At 40.7% G+C, this 23,043-nt stretch overlaps 1 protein-coding gene across 3 annotated transcripts in view; it reads left to right on the plus strand.

Annotated features, from left to right (window-relative positions):
- Window positions 1-23,043, plus strand: part of LOC111594244 (MAGUK p55 subfamily member 5-A) — a 77,620-nt gene that overhangs the window by 27,550 nt on the left and 27,027 nt on the right. For 2 of the 3 annotated variants that reach the window (XM_030225888.1, XM_030225889.1), the window contains exons 5-7: window positions 4,997-5,127; window positions 12,674-13,948; window positions 14,133-14,422. In XM_030225888.1, the coding sequence (XP_030081748.1) occupies window positions 4,997-5,127; window positions 12,674-13,948; window positions 14,133-14,422 (1,696 nt within the window). The remainder of the gene's footprint in view (window positions 1-4,996; window positions 5,128-12,673; window positions 13,949-14,132; window positions 14,423-23,043) is intronic. The other variant, XM_030225891.1, reaches the window with a different exon arrangement.

Genomic DNA, 23,043 nt, shown 5'->3' on the forward strand with positions numbered 1-23,043 from the left:
AGATTCATATTATGTGCAATATATGATAAAAATATATCAAAAACTAAATAGAGACAATTTCCCAGCAACAACTACAAAGTATTTGATCGGAAAGTCATCTAATATATAACTACGGATGTATGCAAGTATATATATAAATATATAGTCAACTTAAGTATCATAAGAAGCCATTCGTTTCCATTTCTGGAGATATCTGAAGTCCAAGAAACTGCAATGGAATATTCAGCTTTTGTATATGCATAAGTATATGTTTATATGTATGTATATATAAGATATTTTATATATACGGAATATTTTGACTGGCCAATATAGATTTTCAACAGATAATCAGTTGTGAAGCTTAGGAATGTGGAACCTACACGTGTGTATAGTTTCTCCAGTCAAAACTTGACTTTTTATGCCGTGACCCATTACAAGGGGAACTCAGGATATAATGCTTTTATGTAACAGAGGCAGAGACGTAGCAGACCTCATAAAGCATATTTATTTTTGATCAGGACGACGAGCATCTGTCCGCACGTTCAATAAACCACAAACTAGAAACTTGAAATTTGAAAGTTGATCAATTTGTGCGATAACTCATCTCATAGCCTTGTAATCGATACAAATCGATACAAATGCTATTTGTTTTAGACTTTAGAGTTACTCTGCGGGTTCCTTAAGAGATTTGTGCTCAGGCAAATACAAACTTAGGAGTGTCATTAACACACTCAAGATTTAATTCAGAAACTCCATTTAGAAAACTTAATCAACAATTAATTATCCACATGAAAGTCCATGCTGCAGTCTGCAGCGCAGTCGCTGCGCAAACTGCGCAGTAAGCAGAGCTCGTGCTTATGCATCTCTATATATGTGTGTGTGTGGAATGGCTGTTGCCATGTTTGTATCAAAGAATCGTAGAATGAATGGAATATTACTGCTTCGACGTACCCTTAAAATCATATTTTATCAGAGAGAGATTGAACTTGGCGTGAATATGAAAATATGACGATGAAATAACAAGATTTAGGACTCACAACGGTCGATTGCAAAATCGATTTATTGCCATGGCTTAAACTTTATTTTGCTGCAAAGGTCTAAGGAGTTGTTGATGTTGTTGTTGTTAGATGTTTGTTTATGCATTCCCAATTAGAGAGCACTTGAGTTTATTGTTTATCGATTTGTTCGCGATGTGATTTCCGCCTGGTCCACAGCTGCTGTTGTGTGCGTGTGTGTACACACACACTTCAACAGACTGTCTATAATGACACTGATGACAATGACGATGAGCTATTCAATTTATGTAGAGAGCAGGCGATGTGGCCCTTTAGCGCCATTAATTGCTAATTAAGGTTAATAACCTGGCACCAATGGGTAATGGACAATGAGTAGATGCGAACCGCACAGAGTTAACAGTTTTAACTGGCCAAGTTAAGCAGTTGCATGTGCAGTGGCTCCCCAGATGCACTCGACTTGGACGCGGACGTGGACGTGGACATGAACTCAATCGCCTTGCAGCTGACAAGGCGCGTCATACGAGCTGTCGTGCTTCACAATATACAGACACACACACGCACACACACACGCACACACACACACACACACACACACACACACACACACACACACACACACACATACAGAGCACCAAATGAGATTAAAAGTCAAAGCATGGCTGCCAGTGCCTGCTGCGCCTGTGGAGGTTCAACGACATATGACGAAGCGGCGCCTAATTGGATTTGCAACTGCGAGTGGCCGCAGCGCGTGAGTGTGGAGCGTGGAGCGTGGAGCGTGTAGCGTGGTGGCATGGTACAGAGCGCGGCCTAGAGCCAAGATTGAGCAACTACTGCCACATGGCTGCGTCATGCTCTAGGCGCTGCATCCACTATGATGGCCCCCCTTTGATGCAATCAACAGCCCGAAAAAATTCTTGACTAAACAAAAACTAATAAAAGCAGCTCGACTGTGCGATACCCGCCAATTTTCTGTCAGCAATCGCCTAGAGCTGCACAATATTCTTGGACTCTGGATAGCTATATTGATAACTATACCGAGTCTCCTTCGGGCCAGAGATTTGACAACAATTGACTTCTCATTTAGTTATCGGCTATCGATTACCTACGATTTCAGCTTAGAGCATACATCGATTTTTATTCTAAGATGTATCTAAATAGCTGTAAATGAAATATGATACATCATTTATTATATCACAAGCATTTCTTAAGTTATCGATATATCGATAAGTATAGATAACTTTCCATTAAAATCAGATATTTTGTTCGGAAGCTAGTTGCAGTAATGTGATAAGAACTCGATAAACTGTAGCTGTAATCGATATCTACGTCTCATCGAACAGCTATCGATAACTTATCGCATAAATGACGTTGTGCATGCCGCTAAATCTTTGCATTTGCTGCTGCGTGTTGCAGGGTATGAAAAATGCATGGGCGTCAAAATGAAATTAAAGCCGAGGCTGCGCTGACGATGTGTTGAAGGCTAAACGGGCGCGTAGGCGTTAGGGTATGTGGGCGTGGCAAGCTGCAGCTGAAAAGCAATAAAAGTGACAGCTAAAGTTGAGTGCGGCAAAAAGCAATGTTTGCCAGCGTCAAGGCAGATGCTTGGATGGTTGGGCAGCTGGGTGGCTGGGTGGCTGGGTGGCTCAGTGGTCGGGTGGTTAGGTGTTTCGGTGGTTGGGCCCTTTCGAGGTCTGGCAGAGATGTTGGTGCTGACAGCAGCAAACCGAATTTTAAAAATAAAACTTTTCCTTTCCCACACAATAGTTGGAAAAATTCCTTCAGCAGTTTCCCAGCAAACTTCTGACGATATACGGAAAGAGAAATCAATCCATGAAAGGAAACTATCCGTGTCCTATGCATCCCCAAAGAAATTTGTTCCATATTTAATGCATTTCTCATACGCATCATCAGCTCAACTAATGGGGCTCAATGAATTCACAATGAACTCACAATTAACCTGAGTAAACACAGAGCTACTCGTATCTATGACGGTTCTCAGGTGCTTCTAAGCACGCGAGTCTGAGTCTCAGCCTCTCCGAAAATGGGGATAGTTCTGTGCATAGTGTTAGAATCGTTGATGCGACAGGTCTGTGCCTATGCTAGACTTCTGCAAGCGATTCTAATGATTCTTACATGTGCACAGAGCTATCCATTCCTATTCTTCATGAGATGAAGGACTTAGAGAAGGATTTTTGACTCCCAAAAAGTGGAAACTTTTCCCTGTTGTGTTGTGTTTGCTTTAAGATATTGCGAGGCAAGCTTTGACCAAGTTGAACTTATCATGGGTCAGGATGCCCCTTAGAGATTTTGTTCCATTGCTTTATTAGGCAATGCCGAGCTGTTGTCATCATTCCTAGCACCTTTAGAATCAGTTCCATCTGTAGCTTGGATAAGCTATTAGATGTTTGGCCAGGTGCCTGGTAGATAGAGCTCAAATTAGGTTTTTATCCAATGAGATGTGTGCGGCATTTGATTTTCCAGCTGGTTAAATCAAGAGTTACGCATTTGCCTATGCAAATGACAGGGATTTACTCAAGGGAACGGCCCCACCTCCGCTGCCTGCCCATTTTGGCTATGCATATCCATTTCCACTCAATCAGCTGGCATGCAAAGTAAATGTATAGGAGATATATACGATGCCCCGCCCCCACGCCCCCATGCCCATACGCCCATACGCCCATACGCCCCATCGACTTCAAAGTGCATTATTCGACTACATTGGCATACTCATGAGATTTCCATATAAATAATATTCAACTGACTTCTGAGTGTGTGCATGCATGTCCCTCTCTCGCTCTGTCTGTGTGTGTGTGTGTGTGTGTGTGTGTGTACAATATAATCTAGCAATTTGTATTGTTCGATTTGTTCGACTCGTATGGCGATCGTCAAGCGGAAATGCCTTATTAATGAACATGTTTCACCACATATTCACCCAGGCACTCTCACACTCACACATGCACACACAGCACACAGCAGAGAGGCCTACAATATGTCCCGCACAGTAGTGGCCAAAAGAATGTGTACATCAGGCGCAACTCTTCTTACATGTGCATGATATGAAGAAGTTGCTTAAATTACATATATATATATATATATAAATCTAAAAGATCTCACTTAAACTATACATATATCTTATATATACATATATCTTATATATATATCTTATATATATATATATTTAAGAGGTAATTGATATTATTTCTATAGTCTACAGCTAATTATGATTGGATATGGACATATCACGGACCCCGTTAGGTTTTATTTGAATTTTTGGTTCTCACTCGCCTTTCGCTTTTCGCCTTTCCAATGCCTCTCAAACTTTATTACTGTCATTTCACTTTGATGCTTGACGTGATTGCAATACGAATGGGTTTCCGTTTCGATTACAGTTTCACAGCTCGTTAAAAAGTTGAGACCGAGCCAGAAATAATGCCAATTATAATAATAACAATAACGGCTACCGGCTACCGACTGTGTAATACTCTTGAACTTTTAGATGGACTACCCTTATTTGAACTAGCTGAAATGCGGAAATACTCCCAAAAGGAATACTCTCATAGTGGAGCATAATATATGTATATGTTAGCGGGAATACCTTTAATATACTGTTAACATGTTTACTAATGGAACACCCTTATTGTGGAGTGTAATACACTTGCAAAACATATAAAGGGAGTGTGAGTGCGCAAATACCTCGAATTGCGCGCTTCATGCTGGAGTACCCTTATTGAGGCGCATAATGCTGTAAGAATTTAAATAGTGTCGCATATTTTGGGGTTTCACTGCATGTATATTTTGTTTTTCTCCCATTTGCTGTTTGTGGCACGCTCCCAGAACTTTGTTATTGTTGTCGTTGCTGCTGCTGCTGTGGTTGGTGGTTCGTGGTTGGCGGGTTTTGTTGTCTGGCTGTGGCAGCATCTCCAAACCATTTGCCTCATAAATCATTTTCGTTATATTCTTATCCTCTCTCTCTCTCTCTCCTCTCTCTTTCTCGCTTTTAGCGTGGGATATTGGCAACTCCGTGCAGGACGCGTTTGTCATTGCCGTCGAGGAGCACGCTAGGGAGCGTCTACAGCGGTTGGCTGCTTTGAATCGTGTGACGCCCGTGGATATAACTCAGCTCTCGAAAAAGGTAAGACACAGAATGTATTCAGCCATTTCAGCCCAGGTATATATTTCAGCTAATAATCAGATTACACGCCATCAAAGCCTGAACAAAATTGTTGAAGTTTCATTTTCAGAAATTTCATTCAATTTAAAATTTTTGTACACAACTTTTTATTTATTTACTTAACATTGCAACAAATATTTATAGATATGCATAATGTTTTTGAAATATTTACTTTTTTTATAATAAACTGTAACTTTAATGTTTTCTTAACCTTTTCTATATTTTGTTTTTCCATATGTGAACATTTTGTAAACTTATTTGATAGTGTTTTATGCACCCAAATTTAAGTCGATGGCTTATATAGACATGTATATATATATATATATATATATATATATATATGGCAGACATCGATATATATTTGTAATCCATGTTTATTAAATACAAATGATGTCTATGATTGCTACGAAGTCTTGCCAGAAACCTTGAATATATATTCCTTATATATGGGGCAAAGGTTTTTTGTGCTTTGCGCCCATTGAGAGTGAGCAGCCAGCTAGAGGGACAGAGGAAGGCATTTAGTATATATATTCCTGATCAAGAAGACGAGCTGAGACAAATTAAATTAGTCAATTTTCGTCCGTCCGTCCCTCCTACTGCATGAAGATATTCTTGCATATCACACGCAGTAAAAGTTGGACATTTTCGTTCGATAACTCATAGAATTTTCATAATATCGATAAGAATCGATACATTGCTAGGGCTTTGAGCCCTTTTAGCTATATGCATACACGGAGCGGGGTCTTTGCCAGGCAGGCGCTTCCACCTAGAGCTCTTACATATAGTTTATATATATATGTATACATGTATGTATATATGTGTGTGTCAGATTGAGTCAGTTTGCCGCCCAACCAAGTACATTTCCAGAATGCCCATATTTTGTCGCTTCTACGCGTGCATTGACAATCATAAGGACCCTTTTGGAGTGGTCTAAATATCCATCTCAGTCGCAACCGTCTGGTTGCTTTGATTTGACAGCTTATGCTGCTGCTGCAGATGGATGTATACGATTATATGAATATATATGCACAGTGTATATATATATATAACTTATTCAAAACTATTTGCTATGGCAAACATAAAGTTGTGCATTCCTGTTGAATGCCACCTGCCAGGCCACAGTGTTAAAGGGAAAAAGTTATCTACAGAGAAGAAAACATTTTAAATTGGAATATTATTTTTGTTGCAATTGCATAGCACACAGACACATAGATACACACAGCCACAGACACCAACACACACAGCTATAGAAAAGTCCTTTGAGTCTGTAACTCCTGCCTTCAAGAGCAGAACGAGATATTGAGCCGTAGGCAAAGCAACTGACCATTTCACCTGGCCCTGACTGAGCTTTGGTTAAAGAATGCAAAAACGTCGTCAATTCAATTAAAAATTTAACAAACAAAAACACAAGCTAAAACAAATGCAAAAGTCATACAGAAAGAGGGAAAGATAGAGAGAGAGAGAGAGAGACAGAGAGAGAGAGAGAAAGAGACAAGGAACAACTCAAAGTAAGACAACGCGAACTGCTAACAAAATATTATAGGAGATGAACTCAAGTAGCAAGCACAGCAGATACCCTACAATCAGCTTAGCTACAAGCACACATATATTCATAGAGAATCTGTCATTATATTCCACTTCTGAAGGATTTAGAGGTAATACTTTATAAAACAAAGCAATATAAATGCTTTTGATTAAAGAGAAAGAGAAAGAGACAGAGAGAGAGAAGGACAACAATACTGTGGTTCTCTGACTTGGCTGGGTTATATCCGGTACTTGAAGAAGTTTGCTTTAAATATGAATCCAAACATACCCCTTACATTTAAGCTCAGAAAGGTATATAACTTAAGCCTCACTTCAGTCGATGCGAAGCTCTACTCTTATCTTTCTCATTCCTTTAAAATCGCTATGTACGCACTAGCTATACCCTATCCTTTTCATATGTTTGCCGACTTACAGGGTACAACAAATTAACAAAGAATACTGTAAGTTTAAATTAAATTCCAGTTGTTTGGCTAATTGAATAAACCTTAGTAACACAATATATGCATCAGTATGTGTGTGTGCGAGTGTGGGATTGTATTGACATGTATTTGACAGCTGCAATGGAAGCGTGTGTTTGTGTGTGTGCAAGTTTTCGCATGAGAAAAGTTGTTTTGCCCGTTTCACAAAATGAAAACGAATATATTGATTTTATGCAAGCTCTTTCTGTCTGTCTGTCTATCTGTCTGTTTTCCTATTACGCTTTTCCGCTCTTTTTGTAGATTTCCTTTTTCATTTATTCCCTTTTTAAATGCGTATCATATATTTATTTGGCCACGTTTTTTGGGTGCAGCGATGTTCGACCCGCCGAGCTGACAAGTTGCAGCTTTACAGTTTGGCAGCCATTGCTGGAGTCACACAATCGTAAAGGAATGCTTCCTTGTATTTATCGACTGCAAAGTGCACATTGAGGGCATTCCCCAAATGCAAATTGCGAATGTAATTGAATGATTGAACTGCTTAAGAAATAATCTAACAAAAATAAAAGCTTAGAATATCTAAAATATTTATTTTTTTATATTCTAATATTTTACAGAATTGTATATATTATTAAATTAAAAACTCAAGTTAAATTCTGAATGTGCTATTTAAAACTATATTACAGCCAATCAAATTTTAATATATGCAACACTCTTAATATTTTTGCTTAGGAATAATAAAAAATGTTGTATTTCACTTTAATTAATTTATTATATAATTTATTATTATTATTTATTTATTATTTATAAATATGTTAAGTTTTAGTTTTATTTTTATTTATTTTTTCTTAAATTTTTATTTGAAAATAAAACTGGCAAAGCTTTTTGGGTTTTTAATTTTATTTTAACTTTTACTTTTACTTTTTTAATAACAATAATTACTTATAATTTTATGCATTGATTATAATTTCTCATAAATTTTACTTTTCAATGTGAGAAAAATTTTTTTTTGTTTTTTTTTGCAATATAATTATTATTATAAAATTTTGCTCATTTCTTTCAAAGCTTATTTGAAAATGTTTAATTGTATTTCTTTATTTAAAATAAGGATTTCATGTTCAATACCAGTTACTATTATTAATTATTATTAATTATTACCCAAAATTGTTTGTTAAAAAACTTATATCTGGAAATGAAAGTGAGATTTAACAGAAAAAATGATTGATTAAACAGGTTTTGTACATAAAAATAATATAATAATGTATTAATATTTTATTTATTTTTTTTTTCTTTTTTAATATTAACCAAAAATGCTTTTTGATTTGTTTTCAAATTCTTCGCTTCATAATAATATAATTTTATAATAATAATAATTTTATTTTAATATTTCAATTGTTGCTTAAAGTTGTTCAACACTCCTTTTGCTTGCTCAATAACAGTTACTCAACACTAGTAAATAGTGTGAGAAATAATAGTTTGTACAACACTGCTTACTGCTTTGTACATAACAATTTACGCAACACTGCATAAATTTAGCATTATACAACACAGCTAAATGCTTTCAAAACAGTCTGGAGGGACTTACTTTGCAAGAAGCAGACTAAACATTTTCGAACGTTATTGAAATCCGAGCTAAGAACTGAAAACTAAACACTAAAATGTCTCTTTCACATCAGGTTTTTTTGATATTCTAACTCAAGTTCATGAACATTAATATGAGTTTGTGTTTTAAAAATATGGTCAGATTGTTTGATTGAATGTAGTTGAATCAATCATCAGTGCCGCAAAGTAGATGCTGTCTGTATCCATCAGCTTTCATTCGTTTGGTTGGATGAGCTGGATTAAGGAGGTTTTGAGTGCCGTTTCTTAAGTGGTAATTCGGATATGCTCGATGTTGGACAGGTTGGATATATGTTTGGGAACAGATTACGCCAAATGAAGTCTAGTCAATAGGTTATTGCCAGGCCAACTGAGCGGAACCCAGGCGAATCGAGTCAACGATTTGAAATGCGATAAGTGTTTAAGTGCAGCCTCCTCTCGAGCAGATCGACTGGGCGCCAGCTGCCCCAGGACCTCCTCTGCTGTCAACTGATGAGCAGCCTGCCTGATAGAGAGAGACAGAGTCCTACGCATATGGAGCCACCAGCTCGTCTTGACTGTCAATAATCCGATAAAATGTGGCTGAAAGCAAAAAAAATGGAATGAATGAATGAAACGGCGACGTTGATGACAGAAATGAATAGACGAGGGCTGGGCAGGAGGGTAGATTTTGAAGTTAACTGAGTTGGCTTGAGTTTTGTGGGCAGGGCAACCGTATGGATTGGTATGAGAGTCGCAGCAATTGAACGCACAAGTGGAATGTGCACGAAGCGTGAAGCATTTTGTTGACGACAACGCTCACAATACAGATTAGAGTATGTATACATACACACACACACACATACACATACATACATATTGATATATATATACATATATGTGTATATAGCCATGTCTAGTTGGCACATAAAGACAGATATAGATATTGCATTCGCGTGGCTGGGCAGCTTCACAGTTTGGCAGCTGCTGCCCCACCTGTTGCCGCGGCGGATGCGGAGCAGCGGAAATGCCGAATGGGGAGATGGGAATTGGTGTAGGGCACGGAATTGGGAATTAGTGTAGGCAACGGGAACGGGAACGGGAACGGCATTGGGAATGCTATCGATGTTGACATTCATCAGATTAGCTGGCAAGCAAAGCTCTAATGCCATCTATAGATTCAGCGAACAACACTTTGGACTCGCAGATTCGTTTAATTGCCCACTTGGGGAATTCTTGCTGTCACTGGCATACAGTTTGGCAGGCACTGTGCGGGCGCAGGCTAATTGCTCAGCTACTCTGCCATGCGTCGGGGTGCGGCCAATGTCTGGGTCTGTGGACGCCTTTTGTTGCCAGCCCACGCAGGCAGACAGCGATGCCAAGGCACACCTACGCCTGTGACACATGTGAACAAAAGCCTCTAAATGCTACAGTAAACACTCACTAACATGTGACAAAAGCAAAGCACACGAAGATCCAAGCTGCGACTCTTTTCATTGTGTAAATTAATACAACGTTACACAAAACTCGCTTGGCTGCCTTAAATCTAAGAGTATGTGCACTTCAGCAGTTCTATCTCATTTCATTCCGTATCATAAGCGATTGTGAATGTGAGAGAAAGAGCATGTTTCATTTCATTTCATTGGTGGAAGGTAATGAAATGTTTCTGAAAGAGCCTAGAGCAAAACTAAAAGTATTCCATTCCATTTCGTTTCATTCTCCATATCCTTGTTTTTGCCATCTTTTAGTATATTTTTTTTGTATGCCATATCGTTCCATTACTTCAACTATATTCGTCTTTTATCGATAGTTATCGATATAATGCAAAGTCTGATAGCATTCGCAAAAACTCCTGCCTACACATGCAATTTCCAGAGTTTAAGCATTTAGCAGCAATTTGGCGGGATTGTAGCAGGCGTTCACTGTAGGCGTACATTATTAATGCGTATTAAATTTAGCGCCCTGTGACGTACACAAAGCCAACGCGAAAGCCAAGCCAACGCTTGGGCCCAGGCATTTCTGCTCTTTGGATTATTTTGGCTGGCTTCATTTTAATGAAATGTTGATTGATTTGCATTTGCGAACAAAGGATCACAGCAGCATTTAATATAGTTATGTATGTGCCTAATACATATATAAACATATATGTATGCATATACCGAGCACCACATGGGAGCTTTTATCGCCTATGAAACGGGGAATGAGTGTGGGGGAGGGCATGGCTGGAATATCTCCTACAGCTGAGCCTTCAACGTAAGGTAATTGAGTTTGACAAACATTTGTGCGCACTTTACGTTGAGTACGCTAAATCGATATTCATCGGTTTGTTTGCAAACGACTCAGTCAACGAAAAAAGCCAGCTATGCGTATGACATGCTAAGAGTTATACGTATTTTATTTTATTTTCTATACAACACTCGATGGATGGTAGATGGACAGAGGTACCATAATATTGTTTTGTCTTTTATTATCGATTTTTTGTTCAATTTTATACACTTCACCAAGAAAAGTGTGACTGGCTTACTTATCGATTACGGTTAAGTGATAAACCAGTTTACATAAATCAATACAGTGATTATCGATAAACGCTTTAAGTCAGACGAAATATTTCTCTTACTTCGTCTCTATCATTCTCTCTCTTCCTATCAGACGGACAAAAAGCCTCTCTATCTTTTTTTCTCTGTCTTACCTTTTCTCTCTCTCCTCCCTTTCATTTTCTCTCTATCGCTTTCTTTCTCTCCCTTTCCTTTTCCATATCTCTCTCACTCTTGACGGTCTCTCTATCGCTTGCTCTATCTTTCTCTCTATCTCTTGCTCTATCTTTCTCTCTCAATCCTTCTATCTCCTGCTCTATCTTTCTCTCTATCTCTTGCTCTATCTTTCTCTCTCAATCTATTTATCTCTTGCTCTATCTTTCTCTCTTAATCCTTCTATCTCTTGCTCTGTCTTTCTCTCTCAATCTATCTATCTCTTGCTCTATCTTTCTCTCTCAATCCTTCTATCTCTTGCTCTATCTTTCTCTCTATCTCTTGCTCTATCTTTCTCTCTCAATCTATTTATCTCTTGCTCTATCTTTCTCTCTCAATCTATTTATCTCTTGCTCTATCTTTCTCTCTTAATCCTTCTATCTCTTGCTCTGTCTTTCTCTCTCAATCTATCTATCTCTTGCTCTATCTTTCTCTCTCAATCCTTCTATCTCCTGCTCTATCTTTCTCTCTATCTCTTGCTCTATCTTTCTCTCTCAATCTATTTATCTCTTGCTCTATCTTTCTCTCTCAATCCTTCTATCTCTTGCTCTATCTTTCTCTCTCAATCTATCTATCTCTTGCTCTATCTTTCTCTCTCAATCCTTCTATCTCCTGCTCTATCTTTCTCTCTATCTCTTGCTCTATCTTTCTCTCTCAATCTATCTATCTCTTGCTCTATCTTTCTCTCTCAATCCTTCTATCTCCTGCTCTATCTTTCTCTCTATCTCTTGCTCTATCTTTCTCTCTCAATCTATCTATCTCTTGCTCTATCTTTCTCTCTCAATCTATCTATCTCTTGCTCTATCTTTCTCTCTCAATCCTTCTATCTCCTGCTCTATCTTTCTCTCTATCTCTTGCTCTATCTTTCTCTCTCAATCTATCTATCTCTTGCTCTATCTTTCTCTCTCAATCCTTCTATCTCCTGCTCTATCTTTCTCTCTATCTCTTGCTCTATCTTTCTCTCTCAATCTATCTATCTCTTGCTCTATCTTTCTCTCTCAATCTATCTATCTCTTGCTCTATCTTTCTCTCTCAATCTATCTATCTATCCTTCTGTTTTTGTCACTCCCCATATTTTCTCTTTTTCTTTTGTTTTCTCTTTTTATTGCTGAGCCACTTAACTCTTTGCTCTTATCAAATATAAAATGATCTCTGATCTCTCTCAATTTGTGATTGATTTGCATCCGGTGTCATTGCTCCGCTTGGCCATCGCACGCGCAGCTGCAGCAAACGAAAAGTGGCACCACAGCGAGCCAAAAGCAGGATCTCAGCTTCCTGAACGAATCAACGCCCATCTATGTGACGTCCTTTAGCAGCAATCAAATTACCTGTAGCAGCGCCACGATGACAACGGCCACAGCTGGCGGCCCCATCAGCACCCCCTCGTTGGCGCCGACCACAGCGACGGCAACGACATCAACGCCAACAGCAGTGCCATCGGCTGCGCTGATGAGTGCCGCCGTGGCAGCAGCTACAGCGGCAGCGGCTGCTGCAGCAACAGCAGCAGCCAATGCCGAACGCAATGCTGAACGCAGCTCGACGACGGCGGCAATTGTTGGTGCCACAGCAGCTGCGGCGGCGGCAGCGCTAAAGCAGCCGCCAGCAGGCAATAAGACGAGCAGCGCCACTGGCCACATCTACCAGACCAGCCAGGCGCAGCAGCAACAGTTGCAGCAGCTGCAACAGCAATTGGCAGCGGCTGCTGCCGCCGGCAAGCCGCTGCAGGCGAAATCACTGCTCGCGAGCAGCTTGCAGCATTTGGCCGAGGAGGTGGACGATGAGGATATGGACGACGACGATGATGATGTGGATGGTGCCAACTATTGCGGCATCACCTACATTAGCTACAACAACAAGCACGCCCAGTTGCCGACAACAACGCTGCCAGCAACAACAACGCTGCCCGCTGCAGCCGCAACGCTGTCGACAACAGCGGCGATCCATCAGCAGCGAAAATCGCAAACGAAAACGCAAACGCAGCTCCAGCAAGCGAACAGGCCGTTGCCGCTGCAGCTGGGCAGCGATGCTGTTGCTGGTGCCGCTGCTGGCGGTGCTGGCGGTGTAGGCGGTGTGGGCGGTGCGGGCGTTGTCCATTTCGTCGATGCCCAGACCTCAACATCGCCGCTGGCAACAGGAGCGAACAGCATTGTGACAGCGGCTGAGATTGCCTTGCCAGCGCATGGACACGGCCATGTGCACGGGACGACCACGCCCAAGACGGAGTATTCAACGGCCATATCCAGTGGACAGTTGCAGCAAGCCTTTGCCGACTTGCAGCAGCAGAGCAGCAACATGAGTAACAACAACAACATCGCGTGCCAACAGCAGCAGCAGCAGCAGCAGCAGCAACATTTACTTTTAAGCAACAACAATAATAGCAATAATTGCATCACATCAGGCAACATCAGCAGCTGCAGCAGCAGCATCATTGGAGCGTCCGCTATAAAAAATTGTGATCTACTAATATCGAATAATTTGTATCCACCGCGACGAGAGGTGAGCGAGCGACAGCAACCGTTGCTGTTGCTCTAGTAGCTGTTGTTGCATGCGTCCTGTCTTCTGCTTTATGTTTTCATTTGATTTGATTAGCTTGACTCTTGAGTGTCTAATTCGTTATCTAATACCATCTCTCTTCCTCTCTCTTTGTGCCACCTTTCCTTTCTCCTTCTCTCTCTTGTAGTTACTAACTACGCTTAACGATGACATCATTGTGCATAAGTCCAGCGATTGCCTTGGCCAGCCGTATAATACAACTGCAGCGCTGCCAATAGCTGGCATCAGCAGCAGCTGCAGCCAGCAACAGTTGCCGTTCGACCCGCAACAACAGCAACAACTACAACAGCAGCAGCAGCAGCAGCAGCAGCAGCAGCAGCAGCAGCAGCAACAGCAGCCAAATAGTCCCACAAGTAGCATATCAAAAGGAAGAACTGAACTCTTACTTGGTGATCAATTGTTGCGACAGGAATCAAGGTAAGTTCAAGTATGAACTAGTTCCGAAGAGCCATGCAACTCAAATTTAACAATTAATTAACAAGTTCCACAAATGTTGACACCTAGTTCAAGAGTTATGCAGCTCAAATTTGATTTAATGTATCCAACAGATAAACGATATAAGACAAATCTAGTTGGGAAACTAGTTCCAACGATATATGAAACCAGCTCATGAGCTATGCAGCACAAGTTCGCTTAGGTTAAAGTTAACAGTTAAAGCATCTTTTAGTCTGATAAATAATACTAAACTGACAATAATACTCTACGCAGTTCCTAAAATATTTAGATCTATCGAAAAATTAGCATGTTTCAATATGTCAAGCCCAAGGGTTCGGTTCATACGATTCAATTTAGTTCTACATGTAAACATAGTAAACCTAGTTTGAAAACTTTGACTTTGTGTCTGTGATGATGCTTCCTTCTCCACATATATAACATATCTATCAATATTTAAAATCATCCTTAGACACAAGTATGTTAAGCAACACCATAAAATAATTTGAGCATCGGAGTTGATTGTAACTACTTAATATATATATGTATATATATATATATATATATATATATATATATATATAATTATATAATATAAATTAATATAATAAATTAATATAATAATATAATATAATATAAATTAGTTAGTCATGGCGCTACGTTCGTAGCAGATAGCTCGATCCCAAATATTTAAAGACTATTAAACTGAAAAATTTAATATCTTTGGCTTTGTGGTTTTCGAGATGAGAATGAGCAGCAGATATTTCTTATAAAAAATGAGAAATATATCATTTCTTTCATATCCTATTTAATACTTCAAAAGTCAAAGACTCTACATTTATTAAAGAATGCGACATCTGAATTGAATTCTGATTTCCTATTTATTGAAGCTAAGTAGCTTCTAGTGGCCCCAGAGCTAGACTTTTTTGAATGTTGGGCATTTCTTCCCAAATGTGTAAAATAAAACATTAAAGAGACTTGTGTTTTGGCTAATTGATGCCATTACTACGCTCTGAGCAGTCCATAGTGTGCGTTGGTTATGTATGCTATGAGGTAGGACAGGGTCGCCCGATGGAAATTGACAATGATGATGAAAAACTGGTTTAAGGTATTACATGGTCGATCGATATATATATATATATATATATATATATGTATATATATATATATATATATATATATATGTATTCGCACAGATGAACAGCAAGAAATGGGGCTAAACAAAGTCAGCTCCATATTCAGATCAAGAGTCTATATACACTAAATGGGAGTCTCCTCTCTTTTCAAAGTTATCGTAATGATTCGATAGCACAAATACCGTTCGAATATTTTCTATATGGTAGTTCACAGCACAATGACTTGGCAACTGTTCATGCTCAGCGCTTGTCAAACTGCATTTGCTGTATGCGAATTGTGTTCTGTGCGTTGCTCGCTCTTTCTCTTGCTCCCTCTCTCTGCCTATGTGCGCGTCTCTGTGTGTGTGCGTGTGTGTATGTGTGTGCATACGTTTGTTTGTTTGTTTGCTTCTCTATTTTTTTTTTTTTTTTTTATTTCTTTATTTTGTTGCAGCTTATTGTCTTAGACTCTATAGCGCATTTAGCTCTAAACCTTAACTAATGGGAGGGCAGATATGCCAATTATTCTGCACTTGTAGCTACTATCTTAATTAGTTCTAATATTGTCTAGAGGATGCAATCTCTTCAGTCTTCGCCTATTGTTGTTTATAGCCAGGTTGCTTGCGAGATGGTTAGGATGCGCTGCAAGTCTGTCCGCGTATCTTGAACTGTGTCGCCCAATGAGTTCAGCAACTGTGGGAATTGCTAAATCCCTATGTAAGACTGAGTTTCTTACAAACCAGCTGGCTCCAGTCCATCTGCGTAGTGCTTTATTCTGCAGGGTCTGAATTTTGTTCCTTGTAGTCTTCGCCGAGGAGCCCCATAGAGAGATACCATATACGAAGGTTGGGACAACTATTGCCTTGTAGATGGCGGCCTTGCTGCTGTAAGACAACTTGCTTGAAGCTCTCAGCATCCAGTCGAGGGTTTTTAGCTTGCTTTTGCATTTTGAGGTTACTTGACTTATGTGCGCTTTAAAAGTCAGCCTTCTGTCAAGAGTGATACCAAGGTACTTTACTTTTGAGGCTTTGGGAATAGTGGGCCCCAATGCAACGCTTGGGCAATCTCCTCTTCTAGTGGCGAAGGTAGTATGTACAGACTTTTGTGCATTAATGGTGATACACCACCGTTTTGCCCAGCGTCCGAAAGAGTCCAGATATTTTTGTAGTGAGTCTGAAGCTTCTTGCGCAGATACGTGACGTGATAAGATGGCGGTGTCATCTGCATAGGTCGCTATGAGTACTGCATCTGTACTTCCTATATTTGGCTCGGGAGTTGGCATATCTCCTGTGAATAAAGTATAAAGTGTTGGGCCTAGAACACTACCCTGTGGTACTCCAGCCATAATTGGTCTAGTCAAGGATACTGTTTGCCCCCTTGACACTTGGAAGGTTCTTCCAATAAGGTATGAGGATAGCAACGCGAAAAATGGGGCTGGAAGGGTGGTCCTCACTTTCTGCAGCAGTCCCAGGTGCCAAACTCGATCAAACGCCTGTTTGATGTCTAAAAAGACGGCAGAGCAGTACATCTTTTCTTCAAAGGCTCCAAGGATATGGTGCACAACTCTGTGAACCTGTTCCGGTGTTCCATGCTGTCTCCTGAAGCCAAACTGATGGTTTGGAATGGCCTCCTGGCGTCCCAGATGTGTCAGTACTCGTTCCAGAAATATTCTTTCGAATATTTTGGAGAGTACTGGCAACAGGCTAATTGGTCTGTACGACTCAATTTCTCCCACGGGTTTGCCAGGCTTAGGAATCATCACAATCACGGCGCGCTTCCAGCAGGCTGGAAAGTGCCGGATGCGGAGCATGGCGTTGTACACCATAGTTATGTAGTCTATGGTGGAGTCAGGCAGTGCTCTAAGGACTCTGCCGTTTATTAGATCATATCCAGGGGATTTTTTTGCCTTCACTCTTCTGATGTGTTCAAGAACCTCTTCTTTTGTACATCCAGTTATCTGGTCTTCAGCTGGGAGGGGCGAGAGAACGATGTCTTCTGTTGCTTCGATTTCTGAGGCCTCTGCGGTAATCACCGGCGTGAATTGGTCTTGAAGGTGGTTTGCAAAAGCCTCAGCTTGAGCTTCGTCTCCAATGTGCCAGGAACCAGAAATGCTCCGAATGGGATGACGTCGTATTGGCTGCCGTTTGAGCTTTCTTGTAAATTTCCATAATTGAAACTCTGCGTCAGTGGGCGATTCAGCTCGTACCAGCGCATCGCTGATACACCTCTTTTGAAGCAGGGCGAGAGCAGCTTTAAGATGCCTCGTGGCTTCGTTGTACATGGATTTGGCATCAGGCGTGCGTAATCTTAACCAGCGTCTCCTGGCCCATCTTTTGTGTATTAGTAGGTGTTGGGCCTCCAAGGTGAGGGGGATGTTGTACGGAGACTGTTGTCTTGTTTGGCAAGATGGTGGGGCGGCTTGGTGCGCAGCTTTGACTATTTCTTCCTGCAGTTTGTTTGCTGCGTAGTCCACGTCTTCAGGAGTGTTAAGTTCCATTTCTATGTGCAAAGAGTAATGGAGCTCGCGCCTAAAGACTCCTAAATCTGATCCTGCTGGCAGTAGTTGTTTCCTAATGGGCAAGGGCTGTGGCTGCGCGTGGATTGTGACTATTAGTGGCAGGTGGTCAGAGGATAGGTCCAAGGATTCTTCAATGGTCAATTGCCGGTCACAGATGCCTTTGTAGACAGCGAAGTCGATTGCCGAGGGCCTGTGTCCATTAATTGGGTAACGGGTGGGGGCTCCAGTCGCCAATATGCTGAATTGTAAGTTTTGAATCGCCTCAAATATGACTTCTCCGCGACGATTCGCACTATTGCTTCCCCAAAATGGGTGCCATCCATTCCAGTCGCCGCCGATGAGGGTCTTATTCAACCTTTGGCCTAGAACCTGTTCCATGTGATGATCACACAGACCAGTGTTTGGCGGAAGATAAATTGACGCAACTTCGATCGCTCCAATAGACGTAGGCAGGGTGATGGCTGAGACCTGCATTGTTGCGTTGCAAATTGGCAGTAAAGGTGTATGCGGTATTGTTGCTCGTATGAGGATTGAGGATCCACCAAAGCAGTTTGCTCCTTCACCATGAGCCTGATAGTGTTCGTATCCGAAAATTTGTGTAGTGGGGCACTCATGAGTTTCTGTTATTAACATTATATCTATGTTTTCTTGTGAGAGAAACGCAGCCAGTTCCTGAGTCTTGTTTCTCAGGCCATTGGCGTTCCAGATACCCACACGTAAAGCCATTATTTGTAGGCAAGCTTGGTTATGATGGCCATTAAACTGTTTAGCATGGTTGCTTGTTGGGATTGTACTTCTCGCATCGCTTTGAGCTCGGCATTAATTGCGTCAAACTGACGTTGTTGTTGCTGAAGCATTTCAGTGAACAAAGTGTCACTTGTGGTATTCTTATTTGACGGTCCACCTCTAGCGGCCTGTGCGTAAGAAACACCACTAATAGGCGTTGCAAAGCTCGTGGCTTGGGTAATGCTCCGGGGCCTTGTAATTTCGGAAGCAGTACTCGGACCCGTAGACGGTGTTTGTGTGGGACTCCTTTTTTGTGCTGGGGATTGCAATTTGCGCAACCGCTTGTATACTTGGCAGCCCTTATAGTTGGCTGGGTGCTGTAACTCACAGTGCACACAAGTTGGTGCCTGGTCCTTTTCGCGGGTGCAGTCTTTGGATGCGTGTTTCCCGGCGCAACGCACACATCTGGGAGCTTTGTGGCAGTAGCGTTGTGTGTGTCCAAATTCTTGACAGCGATGGCATTGTGTCAGGTCGTTGTATCTTCTTGGCAGTTCCACTGTGCAGCGTTGCCTGCAGACAACTCGAATGTCCAAAATTTCTTTGTTGTTGGGGGCCTGAGCCACGTCAACAAAAAATATATTTAGCGGTGTTTTGTCCATACGGCTCAGTGGGTTGTGCACATTTGTAATTGTGTGGCCTTTGGTTTCCAATTCCTTTTTAATTAGTGTTGTATCAGTGCTGGAGTGAAGCCCTTTGAACACGACTCTATATGGTTTGTCCTCCTTAAGCTGGTAGCAGTGGAACTCCAATTCCAGCTTAGTAAAGTGGTCTATAACTCTGCGATAGTCCTCACTGCATTGGGTTAATACACCTATGTTATTCTTCTTTGGCTTAATTACGTATGATTTAGCATCAATTACTTTATCTATTATCTGTTGAAGTAGGGCCACAGACTTGATGTTTGGACACCATATGGGGGGCGGACGAGGTTTCGGAGTAGTTTGCTGGTCGGTCAATACTGGGGCTTCTGGAGCTACAGGTGATTCGCTGTAGTCTTCATCTTCTTCTACGAGCAGTGAAAATCGATTTTCTGATATTAATGCTGCATTGCTGGTGCTTGGTTCGTCGAAGATGAGCCTTTTCTTGATGGTTTTTGGTGAATTTGGCTGTTTACGTTTCGTGTTTTTGTTGTTAGTGATGCCTTGCACGGAGGCGATATCTATTTTGAGTTTATTGGCATGATGGAGGCTTGCCTATTTGCCATCACAACGTTAAGCTGGGCTTGCATTTCTGCATTTACCTTTACAGCTGTAGCGAGGTTATTGACATTAGATGTCATCGCGGATTGTGCTTTTGAGTGCAGGCGCACTCGCGCCAAGCGACGAAATTTCGTAAATTGCAATTAAAGCAATTGAGTTACGCGGAAGCAAGCGATAAGAAAACGCTGCGTGTGCGGTTTTTGTTGCTGTTGCGTTGAAGAATGCACCGCAAAGTTCTATTTTTAGAACTCTGCAGCAGTAGAGCTTAAGCGAAGGCTGTTCGAATTCACGTCTTTACAGGTCGAACGACTGATCGCGATTGTGTTGCTTCTCTATTTGCCAAGCATTTATTACCGTTTCGCCAGCTCCGGAACTTCCTGCAATCGCATTCGCATCCTCGTGTTCTGCCTCTTCGAATGGAAATCATGTGCGCCATGGAAATAACCCAGCACATGTGTCTATGTCTTAAGCGTGTCTGTGTCTGTATCTGTGTGTGTGTGTGCGTTGTTTTTATGACTGCTTATTTATTTACTTGGTTGGTTCTCTGGGTTTTCCAGCTGGCTGCTTTTGGCCTCGTCCTCGTCGACATCCTTAGCCTCGTCCTGCTTCTCAGACTTCTTCTTCTCATGCTGCAATCGCGTTTCGCCTTTGGCTAACGCACATATTTTTCACACATTTTTTTCGCAGCGTTTCTCTTCAGGTATCTGTCTATATATACATATAAAAATATATAGTATATACTATAATATATATATATATGTGTGTATATGTGTATATGTGTGTGTGCTTGTCTGTGTCTGTGTGTGGCCTTGTCCATGGTTCTGTTGTCTGCCTTTGGCTCTGTTGTGATTTCGCTTGCATGCAGCCCATCATCGACCTATCCAAACCACATTTCACCCCTCGCCCACCCACAGACAACCACCCAGTGCCCAGTGCCCAGCACTCAGTCCCAATGCCTCGAGCCCAGTGCCACGCGCGCTCTCATTTTCTGCTCGTTATTAATTAACGAGTTATTTACCACACCCAGTGCAGAATATTTATAAATTTTTAAATCGATTTTTCTTCCTAGAAAGCTCTTCACATTTTCTACTTGTTGCTCAAAAAGATGGCTAAGATATATATATATATATATATATATAAATATATATATAAATATATATATTTATATATATATATATTATATATTTAAGCTTGATCTAGACAAAGACCTGAGATATGGCAAAACTTTTGCCCCTTTTCATTATTTTGAATTTCTTTGTTCCTTTGTTTCAATTTCCCATTTTCAATGCATCAAAACTGTCCCATGGAAACTGAGCTGAATCTTTTCCAATCTTATTGAATTATATATCAATTATGTGTTTCCAGAGACAGAAATCGAACTCTCTTAGGGCATATATTACATCGCAATTACATCGATTTATAAAGTTCGTGTGGAGCTTAGCCATTCTCGCTGAGGCCAGTTCAACTTTGGCTTGATTGTGTAGCTCCTCCAGAATAGATTAAATATAATTTTAAATATTTTGTTGCAATATCAGCCGAAGCCTGTGGCCCGCAAAATATTGTGGACTGTAAATTGAATTGAATAAATTATTATTATTATTATTTATTTTCCTTGCTGATGCGAGTATTCCCATGTAGAAATGTATATAAAATTCGGCTTAATGTATTCGGCAGAGTTGAATTTGTTGTCTTAAATTACTGCCAAATAGTTAACATTGTTGTCCCCATTGATGATCGTTAATACTATTGAATGGGATATAAATATTTCTTCTTTTTCAGGTCAAGTTGTGTTCGCACTCGAAATATTTAAAAAATATAATCTAAAACTCTTCTTATTAATATTGGTACTACATGGCTTATCTTCTGTATGTAGATGTTGTCTCCTTAGCCTAAGCATATGCTGTTCTCGATACGAAGTTCCCTTAATATATTATGGTATATCTGACTTAGAGCTTTAGGAATTGGAGGGATAAAATCTTAGTAATTGTCATGCTTTTCTTTGTACTTTCGTTATATTTTTCGTTGGTCATTAGCAAATCTTTAGCTTTTCAGCTTATAGACAAATATTTACATAGTTCCACTCTCTCAGCCATCCTCTCTCTCTATCTCTCTCTGCCTGCCTTTTCCATGCTTCTCTAGTTTGCGGCATGCTGCATATCATTTCACTCAAATGTCTGGAGCGCTCGACAAGTGCCACAATGTGAAACCTGCTGACTAATCAGTAGCAGACATTAATGACACTGACAATGACAAAAATGACAACAACTTCGACAACAGCAACAACAACAACAACAACAACAACAATCTAAATTGACAATGTCACTTGGATGCAACAGCGAATGATGCACTTCAATGTGCATTAACTGTGACTGCTGCTGTGCATTTGGCAGGCACAACTATCCAACTGGGCACCAAAGAGTGAGAGAGAGAGAGCGAGCGCGGAGGGGAGTAAAGGATGGAGGTGTGGGTATTGGCCTGGTTTAGCCTGGTCTGGCATTGACATCTAATGACAATAACAATGCTATTGACATTTGTCTTTGGGCTTAGGATTTCGATTGGAATTGGGATTGGGATTTCGATTCTAATTTCGGATGTGTTTATGCATCTTGCCAGCAGTTAAAGATGCAGAGATAGAAAGGAAGTCAGCGAGAGAGAGAGAGAGAGACAGTGAGAGTGGCTGCCAGCATATATGTGCTATATACGAATTAAGCATCTCAACTCTGTAGTAGAGTGTAAATGTGCTTACGCTAGTTAACGATGCCTAGCTGAGCACTTATTAAAGTTGTTGCTGACCCCTCAGAAACCCAGGCACCTTTTTGGCGGTGTGAACAAAAAATCCCCAAAAACTAGAACTAGAAACTAAAAGAAGAAGAAAGGAAATAGGAAATAGGAATTTACAGGCGGAAGGAGGCGTGGCAGACCACATAAAGTATATATATTGTTGATCAGGACGGCGAGCTGAGTCTATCCAGCCATTTCATCAAGCCA

This window comes from Drosophila hydei, unplaced genomic scaffold, assembly GCF_003285905.1.
Source record: "Drosophila hydei strain 15085-1641.00,03,60 unplaced genomic scaffold, DhydRS2 tig00008148-arrow-arrow-pilon, whole genome shotgun sequence".
Lineage (NCBI taxonomy): Eukaryota > Metazoa > Arthropoda > Insecta > Diptera > Drosophilidae > Drosophila > Drosophila hydei.